Raw genomic sequence first — 15,973 nt, 5'->3', positions numbered from 1 at the left:
TCGTCTTCCCACCACTTGTCCGTCCGTCATGCTTGCCTGCGAGGCTGCTCGACCTGTCAGCCCCTCGATATGGGGACGAAAGACAAGAGACACAGCATAAAATCCCCCATGAGAATGTAATACACTCCTCCCTGAACCATCCATGTGCCCGTATTCCCTGAGTCGCCTTTATAACGCAGATTCCGAGAAGAAAAGCAATTAAAACACCCTCAAAACTCCATGGTAATTTATTTCCCACCGCCCACCAATGACGCCTCAGTCAGCTAGTCAGTCAGTGAGAGAGAAATGCAACCAACACAAAAGGACGCAGCGAAATAGAATGGGGGAATAATACGAATAGATCACAAATCAAGCCCCTGAGACATATCCTTTCTCAGAGTTCCTCACTGAATCAAACCGAACCCAGAACAGGCCAGGTAGGCAAGCCTCACAGAAGCAAATCAAATTTCAACCCCTCCACCTAGGTCGCGCATCTTTTCCCTTCCCGTCTGCAGCAGCAGCCGATGTGGATGACGAGCTGCCCTTGCGCATAGCAAACCTCGCGCCGGCCACGGCCTGGGGGCTTTCCCGGCCCGTAACGCTGCTAGTTGACGCCGAAGCGGAGGACGACAACGGCGGTCTGGTCCTGGGCTGGGGTAGGAGGCTGGTGCGCCTGGAAGCGGCGAGCGAACTAGCCGGTCTCGGGGTGGTGTCCGGCGAGGACTCGACAAGTTTCGGGGGTTGTAGCGACGCACGTCTCGCGCCCGTCGTCGCCGCCGGGGCGGACGTTTGCGAGACGAGGCGAGGCCTGGAAACCGGTGCTCCTTGGCTCGCGAGGCGTTCTCGGAATGAGAGGTTGGTGGAGGAGGATCTGGGTGGGGTATCTTCGGGGATGGGAGACGCGGAGGCCGCGCGTGAGAGTGGACTGCGAAGCTTGGGCAGTTTGGATACGGATGACGGTGTCAAGGAAGAAGTGGAGCGGACGGGGGCGGGCGGTTTCTTGGCATACGGGCTCGGTGTGGTGAGGGTGAGAGGTTTGAAGTTGTGGCCGGTGTCTACGTCGGATGTGTTGGTTGAACTGTTCCACTTTGGCCGGTTCGCTAGAGTCGATGGCGGCCGGCTGCCTGCTGTCGAAGGGGGACGGGAGATCCGATTGGCGGTTGGGGTGGCCGAGTCCTCTCGTGAAGGAACGGAGAGCGTTGACATCCTGGCCGTCACGGGCTTGCGGGCAATCTTGCTCGTCGGAGTCGGCAGAGACGACTGTCTGCGATTCGCAGGCGTGGGCAGATGACCTGCGGCGCTTGTTGAGCGTTGCTTTGAGGGTTTAAGATTCGTAGAACTGTTTATTCCCAAGCTGGACATAATGACGGAAGACGGAGGCGAGCTTTGGGGTGTCTCGACTGTGCTTCCGATGGTGGATGCTATATCGTTCGATAGCATGCTGGAGACGGAATCCCGCAGCTGCTGCCCTCTCTTGTCTGCTTGGAGCTCTTCGATAGATGCGTCGAGCTCCTCCATGGACTCTTTCAATTCCTCCCACCTGGCTTGCATCTCCGCGTGCAAGCGCAGAATCTCGCCGTTGACCGTCAACCGGTCCTTGACTCCTCTGTCGATGATGGAGAGCACCCGCTCGATAGCCGGGCCGTAGTGCGTCTTCTTCGCCTCGTAACTCTCCAGCTTCTTGCTCATCGTCGGCTGATTGGTCAGATGCATTCCGGAGTCGATTGCTTCGCGGAGCCTTGCCACGCTCCTTTCGACTGACTCGTACATTTTCTGGGCCTGCCGGCCAGCGCCGCGGAACACGAGGACCCACCGATCCTCGCCGAGCTCCTTCCGCAGGGATTCAGCGTCCTTTTCGAGCTTCTTGTAAGCTGCATCCAGGTCTTCCCGTCGCATCTCCAGCTCTTCGCACGCTGTGGGGAAAATGGCCTCTGCCCTCGCCTCGAAAACTGAGAGCCTCATGGGCAAAAAGTCCAATGAGGCCCTGAGGGGCTGCATCCTGGCGAAGAGTGCCAGCAGGCTCGAGTCGTCCAGGGAGGTAGCTGACGCACTTGGGGATGGCGAGGTAGGGCTGACTGGGAACGCGGGGAGACTGAAGCGGTTGCCGGCGGCCTGCAGTCGCGATGCTTGGGGCGTCTCCTCTACTATGGTCTCCAAATCACCAATGTCCACGCCATCCCCAGCTGTGACGGCGAGGATCGACTTGTGCCTCCGTTCCTCCATCTCGAAGACAAGTCTGCACAGATCGTCCATCTCGCTCTGAATATCACCGAGCACCACGTTCCACAATTCCTCCCATTCCATGGCAATCTCGACCTGCGCTTTGACAGAATGCAGCGTCTTGCGTATTCTTGCCCACTCCTCCAGGATGGCCTCTACCTGGGCGAGGGCGCGGCGGAGATCATTTGGTGAAACCTCACCAATGTCGTCGCGAGCATTTAGTTTTTCGATGGCGCTGACATAGACCTTGATTAGCTCCTCGAACCGAAGGATGGCATTTTCCACTTCTTCGACACCCTCGCGCCCCCCGGCGGCCGCCCATTCGACATCATCGTCGCTCTCCAAACCGCCTATCACTTCGGAAGCCTTATTAATCCAGCCGCGAATTTGGTCGGCAGCGCCTATCAATGCCTTGGCTGCAGCCTGGGCTGTTGGGATCGCAGAGACCTTGCTAGACAGAGAGTCGGCATCGGGAAGCTGTATAGACGTGAGCTGGGCGAGCTGATTTGCAAACGAGGCGCGTGATAGCGTATAGATGGACCCCGGCCTTTGGAGGCCTAGTGGATTGAATGTGATGGAGTCGGGGTTGAAGACGTCGTTAGCAACGGGGACAGCCGGATTCGGCCTGTGCTGTACTAAGGGTGGAGTGTCCTTTGGTAGGGGCGGAGGGGGGATCTCGTCGGGCGTCTGGGGTGGTCTAGTGTCTCTCGCGATGTGCTCTTCCTTTCGGTCGATCTGGGCCTTAACGCCGTTTCCGTTTGTATGTTCCGGAAGCCGGTACTTGTTAGTGTCCATTTCCATTGGTTGTGAGGTGGCGATTTCCGGGAGAAAGTCGGGTCCCGCGCTAACAGCGGGAGCGGGAGCCGGCTCGTCGGCTTCGGGCTTGCCGTGCGACTTGTCCGACTTCAAGCTCGACACCGAGGGGATGCGGACGATGACGCCCTTCCAGGGGCGGCCCCGCCGCTCGACAACGGTGTTTGACGAGCTTGTCAAGTGGCCCTGGTCAAGCTTCCGAAGTTGCTCTTCTGGGAGACGGCCAACAGGTTCGTGGTGGTGGGAAGGGGGCGGCGATGATCTTCGGGTCGTACCAAAGCCTAGAGCTTTTAATCGCGCTGCAAGACCAGGCGACGGCTTTCGAGCGCGATGGGTCGGCGGTGCTGAGGTGGGACTAGTAGTGGCCGGGTTGTCATTTGTTGAGAGCGTTTTCTGCTGCTGCTGCGGTGGTTGACGTTGATGTTGTTGTTGTTTTTGTGGCTCCTGTTCTAAGTTTAAGGTTTTGAGCGGGCCACCGATGTCACGCTTGGCGGTGCTGCAGTCTTGCTCGATGTGCTGCAGCTGCAGTTGATGTTGTTGTTGTTGTTGCTGTGGTTGGGATTGATCGGCGGCGAGGGTACGGAGCTGAAGGAGCTCAATGGGGACGCCGTCAAAGGTCAGCTCGGGAGCAGCACTCAGGTTGCGAGGATCGGTTCGGTCGACATTTTGAGCGGCTACATCCGTTCTATTGACAACATTGTTATCGCCACTGCCGGGGGCAGCAGCAGCTAAAGTGTTCATTTAGGATTTCTGGCTGCAGTGCGTGAACTCGCCGAAATGCTTGGGCCCCAGAGCCCTGGCGGTGGTATGCGGCACGGCACTGGTTGTTTCCAGTGGGCCGCCTGCACCAGCAGCTTGCCAGCTGCAGATTCCGTCACAGCCAGCAACGCCTTTCCCCATAAAAGTGGCAGGGTTAAGCTTGGCTGCGTGTCCGACTGGCCGGCTTCTGGAAGCCAACGTAGGAACGTTAGGCTGCCTGGCTCAGCGCACAGCAGTGCTCTGCGTCGAAAAACGGGGTTACCTCAACTGGAACTGAGGTGGGCCAAAGTTGCTGTCGGAATGGACAGCGAGGTATGTCGCCCCCTTGAATTCGCAGGCGCAGTGAATAGTTGAAGGCAATGCGCGAATTACTGGTCAAAACAGCATGTGGTAAAGGGGGTATTTTGCTGGACACTCCTCGGGTGCCGGATGGCTGGCTGGCTGGCAGTCGGCTTCTGACTTCTGAAAGGGCGAGGATTTGCGGTGGTTCGCAGCAGTGGGCGGGCTGACAGGCAGGCGCGCAAACGACAGGCTAACAGCAGCCGGCAATCCTAAAGAGCGTTCGCAGCCGAGAAACTGCTCGATGCAACTGACGCGAGAGGATTGGTGCGGTCTTCTCTGCCCATAACTCAAGCAATTACTGCAACAGTCAACAAAAGACTCGAAACAAACGCAGGATGGGGCGAGTTCTAAGAAGCAATCTCAGCGGGAAATGGGATATTAGCATCTACACTACCCCCGACTACCCAAGTCCCAAAGTACGAGTTGGTGGTCCATGGCCGGTTAGTTCCGTCCCCCTTCAGATTGGCAAATAAAAGAGGCAAACCAATCTCACGGGATACAATACCCCTTCCCTCCCGTCAGGGCGGCACAGCGGAGCACTATGATTTTGGGCAGGAACGGGCGCTCTGGCCATGTCTTTCCTTTCGGCACTTTTGGCCAACTACCTGAGACGGAGGTGGCCAACAAGCAATGGACCTTACTAGTCTATTCGTACCTACCTGTTTATCCTGGCAAGAAGACTGCTCGGGATATGGATGCGTCAGGTTTGTGGTCTCTGTCGAGAGGGATGTTCCTAGGTTGACTCGGCCGTCAAAAGCGTTGCACTATTACTTAGTGACGGCGTGCCAGCAGTTTGGTGAATGCCGTACTGGTCGACGGCGAACCAATTCAACCAAGTCAACATAGGAGGATGGATCTTCAACGTTGTTCTACAAGTGTAACGTCGACGGGAGCAAAACGTGCATACCGTCCTCCGTACCGTTGGCCCGGGGGACAGTACAGTGCTCACTGGAAGTTGTGAACTGCAGTGGAAAGTCCCGTCCTTCAGGGGAGGAGATCTTGTGGCTACGGGGGCTGGTTCCCTGGCCAATCACCTCAGATCAGGTGGCCAAATGCTCTTGAACCCCAATCGACAGGACCTGGGCTGCAGAGATATTTTGTTCTGTTGCCCAGGTATCGGAATCAGGACAAAATTCCGTCAGGTTCCATAGCCCCTCTGGTTGAGCTGGGGATGGTTGGGGTTAACATCCATTAGAAAGCACCTTCCCGTGTCTCTGATACCTGTCATTGATGGAGTCTAGATAGTTCACCAAATGTCCGTAAGGAAAGTCCCATCCAGAGGCAGCCTTTGGCGAGAGTACATGGGAAGAACCCGCCATCTCGCCAAACAGGTGCTTCGACGCGATCCGTGTTCTCCCCACATGCGGACGGGACCATCGCGTCGGGCATTTGCGTAATTGGCGAACCCACCTCAGGACACCCCTGGTCTGGGCCGAGTCCACTCTGGAGTCTTGGATGTATCAAACTCTCAAACACCCCAGATCCGTCTCAGACAATTCTTCCGCCTGAAGCTCCCTCTCATTTCTGTCGTTGCACACTGCACACGACCTTACCTCTCGATCCGCAGCAGCAAACGCGAAAAGGGAAAACAACCGCCGGCCTGTACAGCACCCGGTCCCTCGGTCGATAGTGTGTCGTGGCAGAGACCGCTGCTTGAGTGTGTATTGTATCGTACCTAGTTGTTCCTGTTCGGCCGTGTCGACCTTCTCCGCCTTGTGCGCCGTTGCCGTGTCTCGGCGCTGCCCGTTTGTTTACTTTCCTTCCAATTCTCCCTGTTGAGAGTTTCATGGGAACAAGTGCTGCCGAGGACAGACATCATCAGCAAACCGACGACGCAAATCATGGCTGCTGTGTGTGAAGACCCCCCCAGCCCCCGCTCCGGCTCGCCTGCGCCCGATTCCCGGCCTGCCGTGGGCCGTCGAGCCCCCCAAGTCATGGCCCGATGTTTCTCGACCGGGTCGGCCATATCGCACGGATCCGCAACGAGTAGCGAAGCCTCCCATTTGCGGGAATCTTATGGCAGCAATGCCTCGGCATCCTCGCGCCATTCCACAGGGAGCTATCCTCCCCTGGGCCGCACCGACACTGGCGCCGCTGCCGACACTCAGGTGAATGGGAGGAGGAGCACGAGCAGACGACGAGGTTACATGCGTCCGCAGGGGACCGACTTTGCCGCCAGTGCCCGTGCCCGCGAGAGTGTTCTCAGCTTGGGGAGCATCGCACATTTGCAGTACTACTTTGCACGAACCGGCCTGCTCGATGGCAAAGGGGGGCGGTTGATGCGGAAACGGGAGAATCGGCCACAGACACTGGACCTCTCTGCCCTGGACCCGAGCGCCTTCCTCTCACCCAAGACTTTAGGAAGCGACCACGATTCGAGCTATGCCTCCATGGGAAGCAGCCCAGACTTGACCATCCAGAGCGGCTTCACCAACACCACCTTGGGCACGGGGTCCCTCGTCGAATCGCCCGTTGAGGACCACGCTGGCGCAGAACAGCAAGATGAGGAATTCTTCGAAGACGAGTTCGACGAGCATATGCTGCCGCCCACAACAAGCACCTACAACCACCGCGAGAAGCCGCTCCCCAAGCCGCCGACCATGGCCGAGTTACGGTCCGAACTGACACGCTCGCTTGGCGTGGCCGCGCAGACGTTGAAGGAGGCTAGGGCCGCCAGACCGCCCGCAGAAACCGTCACAATTCATGTCGAGTCCGCGAGTCAACCCCCAGATGCGCCACCTGTGCCCGAAGAGCGGCGGCGGCCCTCCATCTTCCAGCCTGACGCCGATGCCGGTTGGTACGAGATTCAAGGGATGAGCGTTCTTGATGTCATGACTCTGGCCATCCGGGCCGCCAAGATCTACTACACATCCCATGACCGACCCGACCGTCTCGACGCCATCAAGTCCGAGAAGCAGTTGCGTGGCGAGCTGCTGTCCGTCATGGACATTCTCAAACGCATGGCAACCCGTCTCTTCACTGGCGGTATGCGCGAAGAGGAGTTCCGCACCATGGAATCCTGGATCGACGGGGTACGCGCTATGCTGGCCGCAGAAGACCGCCTCGAGGCGGCAGAAATTGCCGAGCGCAAGACGTGGACGTGGATGCACCCCGAAGGCTGGGAGGGTCGCGAATTCGAGCGAGAAGAGGCCTTCATGCGTTCCATGCTGAAGGGGCCAGATCCGATCGCAAATATGCCCTTCCTGCCGAAATGGACGCCCATCGACCGGAGCCGACCTTTAGACGCGCAGTCTCTGCCCACTCCCTTCCTCGCGGCATTGTCAAACGGCCAGCGGCTCGTCCAGCTGCACAACTGCGCCGTCAACAAGTCACGCAGGCGCTTTGGTGCCATCCCGACTTTCTATGCCGACACGCAGAAGCCGTACCGCGCCGCGGATAACCTGCGCTACTGGCTTAAGGCTGCCGAGCTGCGATGGGAAGTGCTGCTAAAGGCGGACCCTCTCGGCCTGCAGTACAATACAAGGCCGGAGCTCTGGGTCGAGTTTGAGGACGCCGTGCTCCAGTGGTGCCGCAAGGTGCGCCAGGAAATTGTGACCGAGCTGCAGGAGCCGGAACAGGATTGAGAGGTCCTCTCATCGATACCAAACTTCCATTCACCGCCGCGGAATTAATATGGAGTTTCAAACAAAGGTCCAAACAGACTGGGACAACAAGACAGGAAGACGGCAAACAACGGGACCAAGGGCGGTGGATATGAATGACTGAAAGATGTTATGACTTTCATACAGACGGCCTGGCCGCTTCACCCTTGCTTACTTCCCGCTTTTCTGATTCGATTGATTCGATCGATTACGTTCAATCCTTCTCCCTTTCCCATATCCTTCAGTACTATACCAACTTCCTAGGGATGGAGATAATGGACAGTTGGGCGGGTGTTCCTGGCCTTCCTTTTCTTTACTAACCCAACTTCATTCCATTTTATGTTCTCTTCAAACCCTTTCGCCCTTTTTTCCAACTTATTTATCTTGACCTCTTCGTTCCTCCAGGTCTGCTGCGGCTCCACCCCCGATACGTGCTCACTCTACAGTTCGATGATGGTGGCAGCAGCAGCAGCAGCAGCAGCATGATAGGGGGCCTTTACTTTCACCTTTCTTCTTACAATCCATTCCTCTGCCCCCATCCCCAAACAGACGGGATTGTTATATCCCCTACCTACGTTGGTATAACACCTTACCCACCCGCTAGCCCACCTATGTGGCTGTCCCTCATACGCATTTACCAATCCACCATCATACCATACAGATCCATATATATACCCCAGCATAACCACCACGGATAAAGGCGTAATGGTTTTCTCGTTTTAGATAATCTTGTTTTGGGAGGGGAGGAATTGGGTAGCACAGAATAGAGAGACGAAGTCGGGGGAGAGAATGCAGGGTGTGAAAACCATATCAACAGAGAGCAGAGCAGATCAATCAACTGCAGCCCTGAACATCAGGCGCTCAATCATATCATGAACCGCCACAAAATCAAGGGAGCGAGTAGAGATAGAGAGTGTAACTCTTTCAGCTGGATTTATCTTTATCTGTCTCTCTAATGCGAATGCATATATGCTCGCTTGCTCGAATGCCATCTCTTCATGGTCGCTTTGCAAACCCCCTATTCTTGATTTCCCTTTGCGCCATCTAGACGGAGCATTAAGAGTGTATAACTCAAGACTCTTCTTGATTGAACCTCCCTTTGCGTCATCCCCTCTGTCAAGATCCGTCAATCCATCCATCCATTCACCCATCAAAGCCCACCAGAAAGGTATCAGAACGGCCAGCCACCCATGCCCAAAGCTTCCATAAAATGCCAGAAGAAAGCAAACAAAATCACCGTAACCCCCCAGAAAAACGAAGAAACTCCGCCCATGCTTGGTTGTGCAGTGGGGTATTCGCCAACGCCATGCTGTGTGCAAGTCTAAGGTTTATTATGCATTCCCGCCTTCAGTGAGCGAGCCAGATGTAAAGTGCGTGTGTGGTGTCCATGCTTCAGAGTTCAGATCGCGCACGCAACTCATCAGACCGCAATAACTGATAAGATCGTGAGTCAATGATCAGATCGCGCAAGGTTTGAGACTTCAGATCGCTTGAGGATTATCAGATCGGCCGGCGGTCGATCAGATAGCGCAAGTTCGAGGCATCAGATAACGCAAGCATCATCGGATCGGGCGCCCAAGGAGAAGGAACCAGGTCCATGAATGGGACAAGGAGGCAAACATCAGATCGCGACACTGAACGGGGAAAAAAAAGAGAAATGCCGTCATCTCTAGTAAAGAGATATGAGAGGGCGCGGCACAAGCAGGAAGCCTCAATGAGGCATCAGAGGGATGCCACTGCCCGAAGAATGTCTCTTCGAGCCAGTCTTGCTCCGCGGTCTGCTGGGCGCTGAAGTGCTACCCCCATTCTGCCGACTGCCAAAGGACCCGGAGCGCTTGGAGACGCCAGCTGAAGAGCCTCCGCGTCCAAAGGATGAACCGCCTCGCGCAGCACCACTTCCGGCACCCTTGGCTTTGCTATAATTTGACTTTTTGCTGCCTTTCCAACCGGAATATTTCGGCATAGCCTTGGTCTTAGCGGTCTGTGCAGCTCGCGAGGATGCCGCCGATTTTCTGGGAGACGGCCTGCTAAGTTCCTTGTATCGCCTGTGCCACTCCCGCACATGGCTGGCTTCGGACTCGGTCGGAGAAGGCGCTTTAGTCGTCTCGTCGCCAAAGTACCTGGAGAACTCGAGTTCTTCTTCCTCCTCTTCCTCGTCTTCTTCCATATCCTCATCCTCTTCCTCCCCCTCGTCCTGCGCAGCCCTCAACCCTTCCGTACCACGTCGGCCACGGTTTCTTGGCAGCTCGTCTTCATCATCGCTAGTGAGGTCGATGACCTCACGCTTCTTGTTCGTCACCATCACTGCCGCGGAGTAGTCGATCTTTCCCATCATTTCGAGGTACTGGGAGTTGAATCTCCGAACCAGTGAAGCAAACTCGGCGCCGTAAAGATCGACCTTGGTCCTGTCGATGCCGCGGATGGTGTACATTTTAGGAACGCTCGTCGTCCAGCGGATCGCCATCTCGCGGTACTGCTGCTCGGTAAATAGCGCCCGGCGCAGATTATACCGGTTACGCACCGCTTCTCCAAGTTCAGTGGCCTCCTCGACAAATGCCCGGACGATATCTTGATGGACTTCATCTAAACCGGCTTCGTCTAGGCGATTGTCACGGGAAATCGGGGGACCGAGTTCATCCAGCGTCTGTTGACGCTGGCGAGATGGTTGCGGGCGACGGTGAGATGGGGCTGGCTCGAACGCATCCTCCTCCTCCTTCTCCTCTTCGTCGGACACCACAAAGTCGTCCTTCTCATAGCCGTTTCCATGCAGCTCACGGTCAGAACCATGGTCGGCGTCTTCATCATCCTCGTCCACAAATGTCGAGTGTGCAGATTTGTGTTTCCGCTTTTTGGACAGAGCAGCGACTGGGGACGAGACATTTGTGGACGGGGGGGCCTTCCGACTTGGTGCTGAGTAGGAGTCCGAACCCTCGTCATCCGTGGCGGCGAGTCGGCCATTGTTCTTGACCTGGTTCGGCGCCCGACCACCCTTTGGCACCTCTAACCGCAGTCGGCGCCTTCCTTCAAGGTACTGTCTGGCCAGTGGACCGGTCTGAAATGAACATCGTTAGCCTAGGATGGCCTTACTGGTTTCAAATGATCAAGAGAAATCAGCTTACCCAGAATTCTGTAAGAGGCACTTTGCCTTTGTCCACCACGTATTGATCTCGAAGGGCCCCCTCTCCATGCAAGGCCATAGCAATGCGCTGAATTTCATAGTTCTTCATGCCCTTACAAAGTCCAAACCCTTCAGCACCTTCGTATTTGGAACGGTTTCTACCGGTCAGGATCTCCACCAACTTCCCAAGTGTAACCGGTTGTGTTGACCTGACCGCTATGAGGATAGCCTTGGCGGTGTCGGTGAAATCTTGCACTTCGACCTCGGAATTCCTTTCACCGTTCTTGCAATTGTCACAGTTTTTGTTGCACTGCGATGCATCAATATTTTCACCAAAGTATCGGAGGAGCTGTACTCGGCGGCATTCTCGCCGTTCGCAATATGACACCATTTGGTTGAGGAGAGCATGGAGCCGTTCCTTCTGTTCCGGGACCTTGGCGTATTCACGATCCTCGTTGATCATTCGCCTCAAGCTCGAGAGATCGGTGTAGGCGTAATAGAGGTAGCAGCCTGCAGGCTCTCCGTCCCGGCCTGCCCGTCCAGTTTCCTGATAGTAGCCCTCCAAGTTTTTGGGCATGTGCTGGTGAATGACAAAACGCACATTTGGCTTATCGATTCCCATGCCAAAGGCAATTGTGGCAACGACGACCTGGATCTCGCCACGCTGCCACTGCCTCTGAACCTTCGCTCTGGTTTCCACATCGACCTGTGCATGGTAGTGGCAGGCTTTGATGTCGTGTTTTTTTACGAGCGACTCTGCAGTGGCTTCTGCGGATTTCCGTGAGAGCGTGTAGATAATCCCGCTTTGTCCGGGATACTTGGTCTTGATCAGCTCCGCCATGCCCGCAACAAATGTCGCGGGCCTCTTGACGACTTCATAGTACAGGTTGGGCCGATCGAAGCTCTGTGAAAACACCTCGCAATCGTCCATGTCGAGATTGTGCTTAACGTCGGCAATCACGTTCCCGGTGGCCGTAGCCGTTAGCGCCATCACGGGCACGCCGGGGAATCTTTGTCTGAGCTTGCCGATTTGCTGGTAGTCCGGGCGAAAATCATGACCCCAATGGCTCACACAATGGGCCTCGTCAATCACAATGCGGGCAAGTTTCTTTTTCCGGTGCAGCTTCTTGAGGCCTTCCTGGAAAGGCACGCTCTTGACAACCATTTCGGGCGTCACGTAGAGCAGTTGGAGAAAAAACTCCGGATTGTCTTCGTTGAAAGCCTCTAGTACCGCATTGCGAGCAGGTACGTTCGATTGAGAGTTGAAGGACGCTGCGCGTATGTTGAGCTTCTCCAAGTGCTCAACTTGGTCATTCATGAGACTGAGAAGAGGTGAGATGACAATAGTGATGCCGCGCGTCCTGCCAGTGTTTATCACGGCCGGGAGTTGATAGCACAGAGACTTGCCGCCTCCGGTAGGCATCAGCACAAACGCATCCTTGCCGGCTAGGGTAGCGTTGATGGCTTCGAGCTGGTTAGGCCGGAACTCCGTCATCCTGAAACGATCTTTCAGTGCCCGGCGGACATCTGGAGACCAAGGATACTTCATTTGATCGGCAGGCCACGAGGCCTTGGGCTGCAACGACGGAACATTCTTTGCCGCAGGTCTAGTTCTCCGAGGGGGTCCGGCATTACCAGACGCCTCGGACAAAGCTGACCGCACCCGATGTCCGTCACGGCTCAGAGCGGCCGTGGACGTCCGCTGTTCAAGATGGTTCACAGCAGCGAGCATCGCCTCATCATCATCGCTGATGTCCTCGAAATAGTCACGAATGCCTCCCGCTTTGGCTGGGCCTTTCGATCGTGACATTGGTGTTTTCGATTGGGAAAGAGCAAGAGAGTCGTCCAATGTCACCGGGGCATAGCTGTTGTTATCGATAAACAGGCTATCTTCGGATGTCTCTCTATATGAGTTACCTGCTGCAATGTCTGGGCGTACTCTGCGCAGGGTCTCTGAGGCGATGGGCCGAGGAACGCCGGATACTGTATGGAACGTTACAGATCTAACTGTGGGAGTGCTCACCGTGCTGGTATGGGATTCGGCGGGTGGAAGCTGTGTTTGGGCGATAACCTGTGATTGTGAATGGTATTCCGGGATGGTGTTGGCCTTTTCTTTGGATAGAGCCTTGAGAGATGGTTGTGTAGCGAACACAACTGGTGCTGCTGGGGAATCAGGGGCCGCGATAGAGTCGTTTGGATCCTTGAGGAAATCCAAGTCGTCAACCCCAGCGGCAGCAAGATGGCCAATGAGCTCTGCCTCCTTGGTCTTGATCTGCTCAGCTAACTGATCTAGCCGGGCTTCATCCTCGGCTGTGTCGAGGCCGTTATCGAACGCATCTGTGAGGGAGGCCACAAGGGCCTCTCGTTTGTCGCTTAGCTCTTTATAGCTGTGGTATTCGGCCATACAGGTTTTCAGAGCTTTCTGCGTCTTTAGCAAAGGTCCCCGGGCGTTCTTTACCCGCTCGCGCTCCTCCTTTGGTGCATTCTCATCGAGACATTTTTTGAATTCGTCCTTGTTTCTGCGCAACTGGTCATCAACAAGGAGTAACTTGTTATCCAATACCGATGGGCGTTTGAGGAACAAGGTCAGAAGATGCTGGTCCCGCGCAGGTTCAGAGCCCGATGAGGGGTGCAAGTTTTTTTGGGGATTGGTTTCCTGTGAGGGCTGTGCTTGGTCTGAAGGCGCCCCGTTAGTGCTATTAGCACAAGAGAAAAAGGTCCGATCTTTGCTTTCAGATGATAGCGGAGGATCCCCTGAGTGAGCTGCCGCCGCACTTTTGGGTGGCGGCATCTCAAGCGGAGGGCACGGCATTTCGACATCCATACCGTCGTCCTGATTAGGCGCCTGATGCCTCACGCGTGAGCTGGGACTCGGGCTTACTTCAGCTTCCAAGACTGATTGATGTGTGAGTGGACTCATGAATTCGTCCTCGGAATCCGAAACCACGTCAGACCGCCTCACCCTCTTGGTCCTTGAAATGGTTTTGGACTCCACGGCAGGTGGTTCGATTTGCACGCTATCGGCGTCTTGGAAGCTGGGTGGCGGTGATGTCTTGCGTTTGCGATGCGATGACGAAATATCGGAATGGGCAGCCGGAGTAGTGATAGCGCGTGCAAGGCCAATTGCCTTGTGACTATGGTTCATAGAGGATGCCAGCGAGTGATGGCTGGCAGTCCACTTGTGAGCCGACGAGGGAAGAATAAGGTCGTCAATGTCTGGAAATTCGTCACGGTCGGTGCCAACCTCGCCTTCAGTCTTCCCTTTGAGCACACCAAGTCTCTCGTAGCTTGCCTCACTCCTCGGTTTGCTTCTTCGACTCGATACAGGCTCTGGTCGTTCGGCAAAATCCTCGTGCCACAACCTCCGATCCTCCCCAAAGGCCAGTACCGAGCTTGACCCGTCGTGGGTGTCAGCCTCTGTTAAGTCGAGCGGGTCGGAACACAGTTCTCTAAGGTTGTCCAATTGAAGTTCGGGGGGCCGAGCTGGGGAGGAAGGGGCCCAGGTGTCGGGACGAGACGGCAGTGGGGTGACTTTTTTCTTGCTTGGGTGAGGTGTAGCAAAATTAGAGTCGCGGGCGAGCGACGCCGAGTATGCGCGCTGGAGTGGACCAATTGGGGTGGTAGCAGTTGTAGACGTCGGGGTCGGTAGTGGCAACTGCTTGGTAGCCAAGGACGGCGGTTTGGAGACAAGGTTGTCAAGAGAGAATTTGGTTGTCCCCTCTTCCATCATGACTACCTCGTTAGCAGCAGCTTCTGGATGTCTGGGTGGGAATTGGCCTTCATTGGCGGTGGGTGGTTGGGAAAGGGAAATTGGCCGGGTTGTGGGAAGAGGCACAGAATGGGAGTTGAGAGAAAAGATCGAAGACGAAGCATTGTCCGGCTCGTCAGAGGCGGAGGCGGCAGGCAGTTGCGGTCCCGAGGGCGGGAATCGCGCAAAGGAGCTCAGCAGCCAGGGCAGATGCTCGCCGAGATTGTGGCGGGTCATGAAGCCGAGACGGAACTACTGTCCCAGACCACAACCAGGCTCATTGAAGACGCGAGCAATTCATCAATGGGTGTGCGCTCCCCAGTAAGAGCAACGCGCAGAGAATGGGAATGGCTTTGCTTGAGTGGGGAAAGCTGTCACTGGTCGTGCATAGAAGCGTGGTGGACGCGTCTGATACGACGCGCCGTCAGGTGCTATGTATCCACGTCAGGTGCGCGGTGCGGTGTGTGGCCAAAGCTCCCTGGGCCCCGCTGTATTCACTGCAGTCTGCAGCAGGCAACAGTGGAGCCCTGAAGACCTCCAATACCAATACAACACCACCGAACCACCCAGAATCCCAGATGATGCCAGGGAGCTCTGGAAAAGAGACCAAGAGAGGCATTTGAGCGGCAAATGAGGAGAAATATGAAAGCACTGAGACAAAAATAAGAGAAATATTGACAGACCTTTTGCGCAACCTAATGAGGAGCAAGTTAGTAGATTCGAGGCAAAAGAGGCCTCGCTTTGGAATTTGGATAAGGTAAGGATGGAAATCTCTATCCTTAACTGCAATGCGGCCGGTCGAGTCCTCGTCAGGCTGTGTGTTGAAGAAGTAACGGACAAGTTAGTTCTGAGTTGAGTAAGAGTTGGTAAGTCTCAATCGGTTTCTCTTGAAGAAGGGAAAGTCATGTCAAGCAGGGTCCTCTATCAGATCGGGTTGGGTCGAGCAAGTCCTGATCAGGTTGTGTGTTGAAGAAGGAAAGGACAGATCAGTTATGAATCGAGTAAGAGTTGGTAAAACCGAACGGGCCTGTGTTGAATCGAAGGTCATATATACACAGGGTACTTCATCAGGTAGGATTGGTCAAGTCCTGAGTGGCCAGGTTCATGATGTGTTGATGAAAGAAAAGGTCATACAAGAATTATATCGAGTAAGGTTTGGTAGATCCCACTCAGAGTTGTGTAGAAGAGACTCAAATGAGCATTCAGTTCAGTAAGAGAGGGTAAGTCTCAATCGAGTGGTTTTGAAGAAAAGATCATGTAAGTTGAGCACTGTATTGAATAAGAGTTGGTGAGTCCCAACCAGGTTGTGTTGAAGAAGGAAAGGTCATGTCTCGGTGATGGGGAAGGAGCTGTGATTTAGCACTTCAGGAATCAATACTGATGGAGTATAGA

The 15,973-nt window shown here is 55.3% G+C and overlaps 3 protein-coding genes across 3 annotated transcripts; 1 reads left to right on the top strand and 2 right to left on the bottom strand.

The window, feature by feature from the left end:
* Window positions 1-453: 453 nt before the first annotated feature.
* On the bottom strand, window positions 454-3,462 carry N656DRAFT_681963 (KAR9-domain-containing protein; the record flags this gene model as incomplete). Its single annotated transcript, XM_064810567.1, has 1 exon — window positions 454-3,462. A coding segment is annotated over one exon (3,009 nt), but the record flags the coding sequence as incomplete, so codon positions are not given.
* Window positions 3,463-5,954: 2,492 nt separating this feature from the next.
* N656DRAFT_768964 (uncharacterized protein) lies at window positions 5,955-7,697 on the top strand (the record flags this gene model as incomplete). Its single annotated transcript, XM_064813666.1, has 1 exon — window positions 5,955-7,697. One exon carries the CDS (start codon window positions 5,955-5,957, stop codon window positions 7,695-7,697), a length of 1,743 nt encoding a protein of 580 aa, XP_064669353.1.
* Window positions 7,698-9,426: 1,729 nt separating this feature from the next.
* On the bottom strand, window positions 9,427-14,818 carry N656DRAFT_798673 (uncharacterized protein; the record flags this gene model as incomplete). The annotated part of the gene is made up of 2 exons (XM_064817792.1): window positions 9,427-10,767; window positions 10,835-14,818. The coding sequence occupies 2 exons, from the start codon at window positions 14,816-14,818 to the stop codon at window positions 9,427-9,429; spliced, it is 5,325 nt and encodes a 1,774-aa protein (XP_064669352.1).
* Between the last annotated feature and the right edge of the window lie 1,155 nt (window positions 14,819-15,973).

The sequence above is a fragment of the Canariomyces notabilis genome, assembly GCF_033297395.1.
Source record: "Canariomyces notabilis strain CBS 508.74 unplaced genomic scaffold N656scaffold_13, whole genome shotgun sequence".
In the NCBI taxonomy this organism is placed as follows: domain Eukaryota; kingdom Fungi; phylum Ascomycota; class Sordariomycetes; order Sordariales; family Chaetomiaceae; genus Canariomyces; species Canariomyces notabilis.
This window is presented reverse-complemented; position numbering and strand designations above follow the sequence as displayed.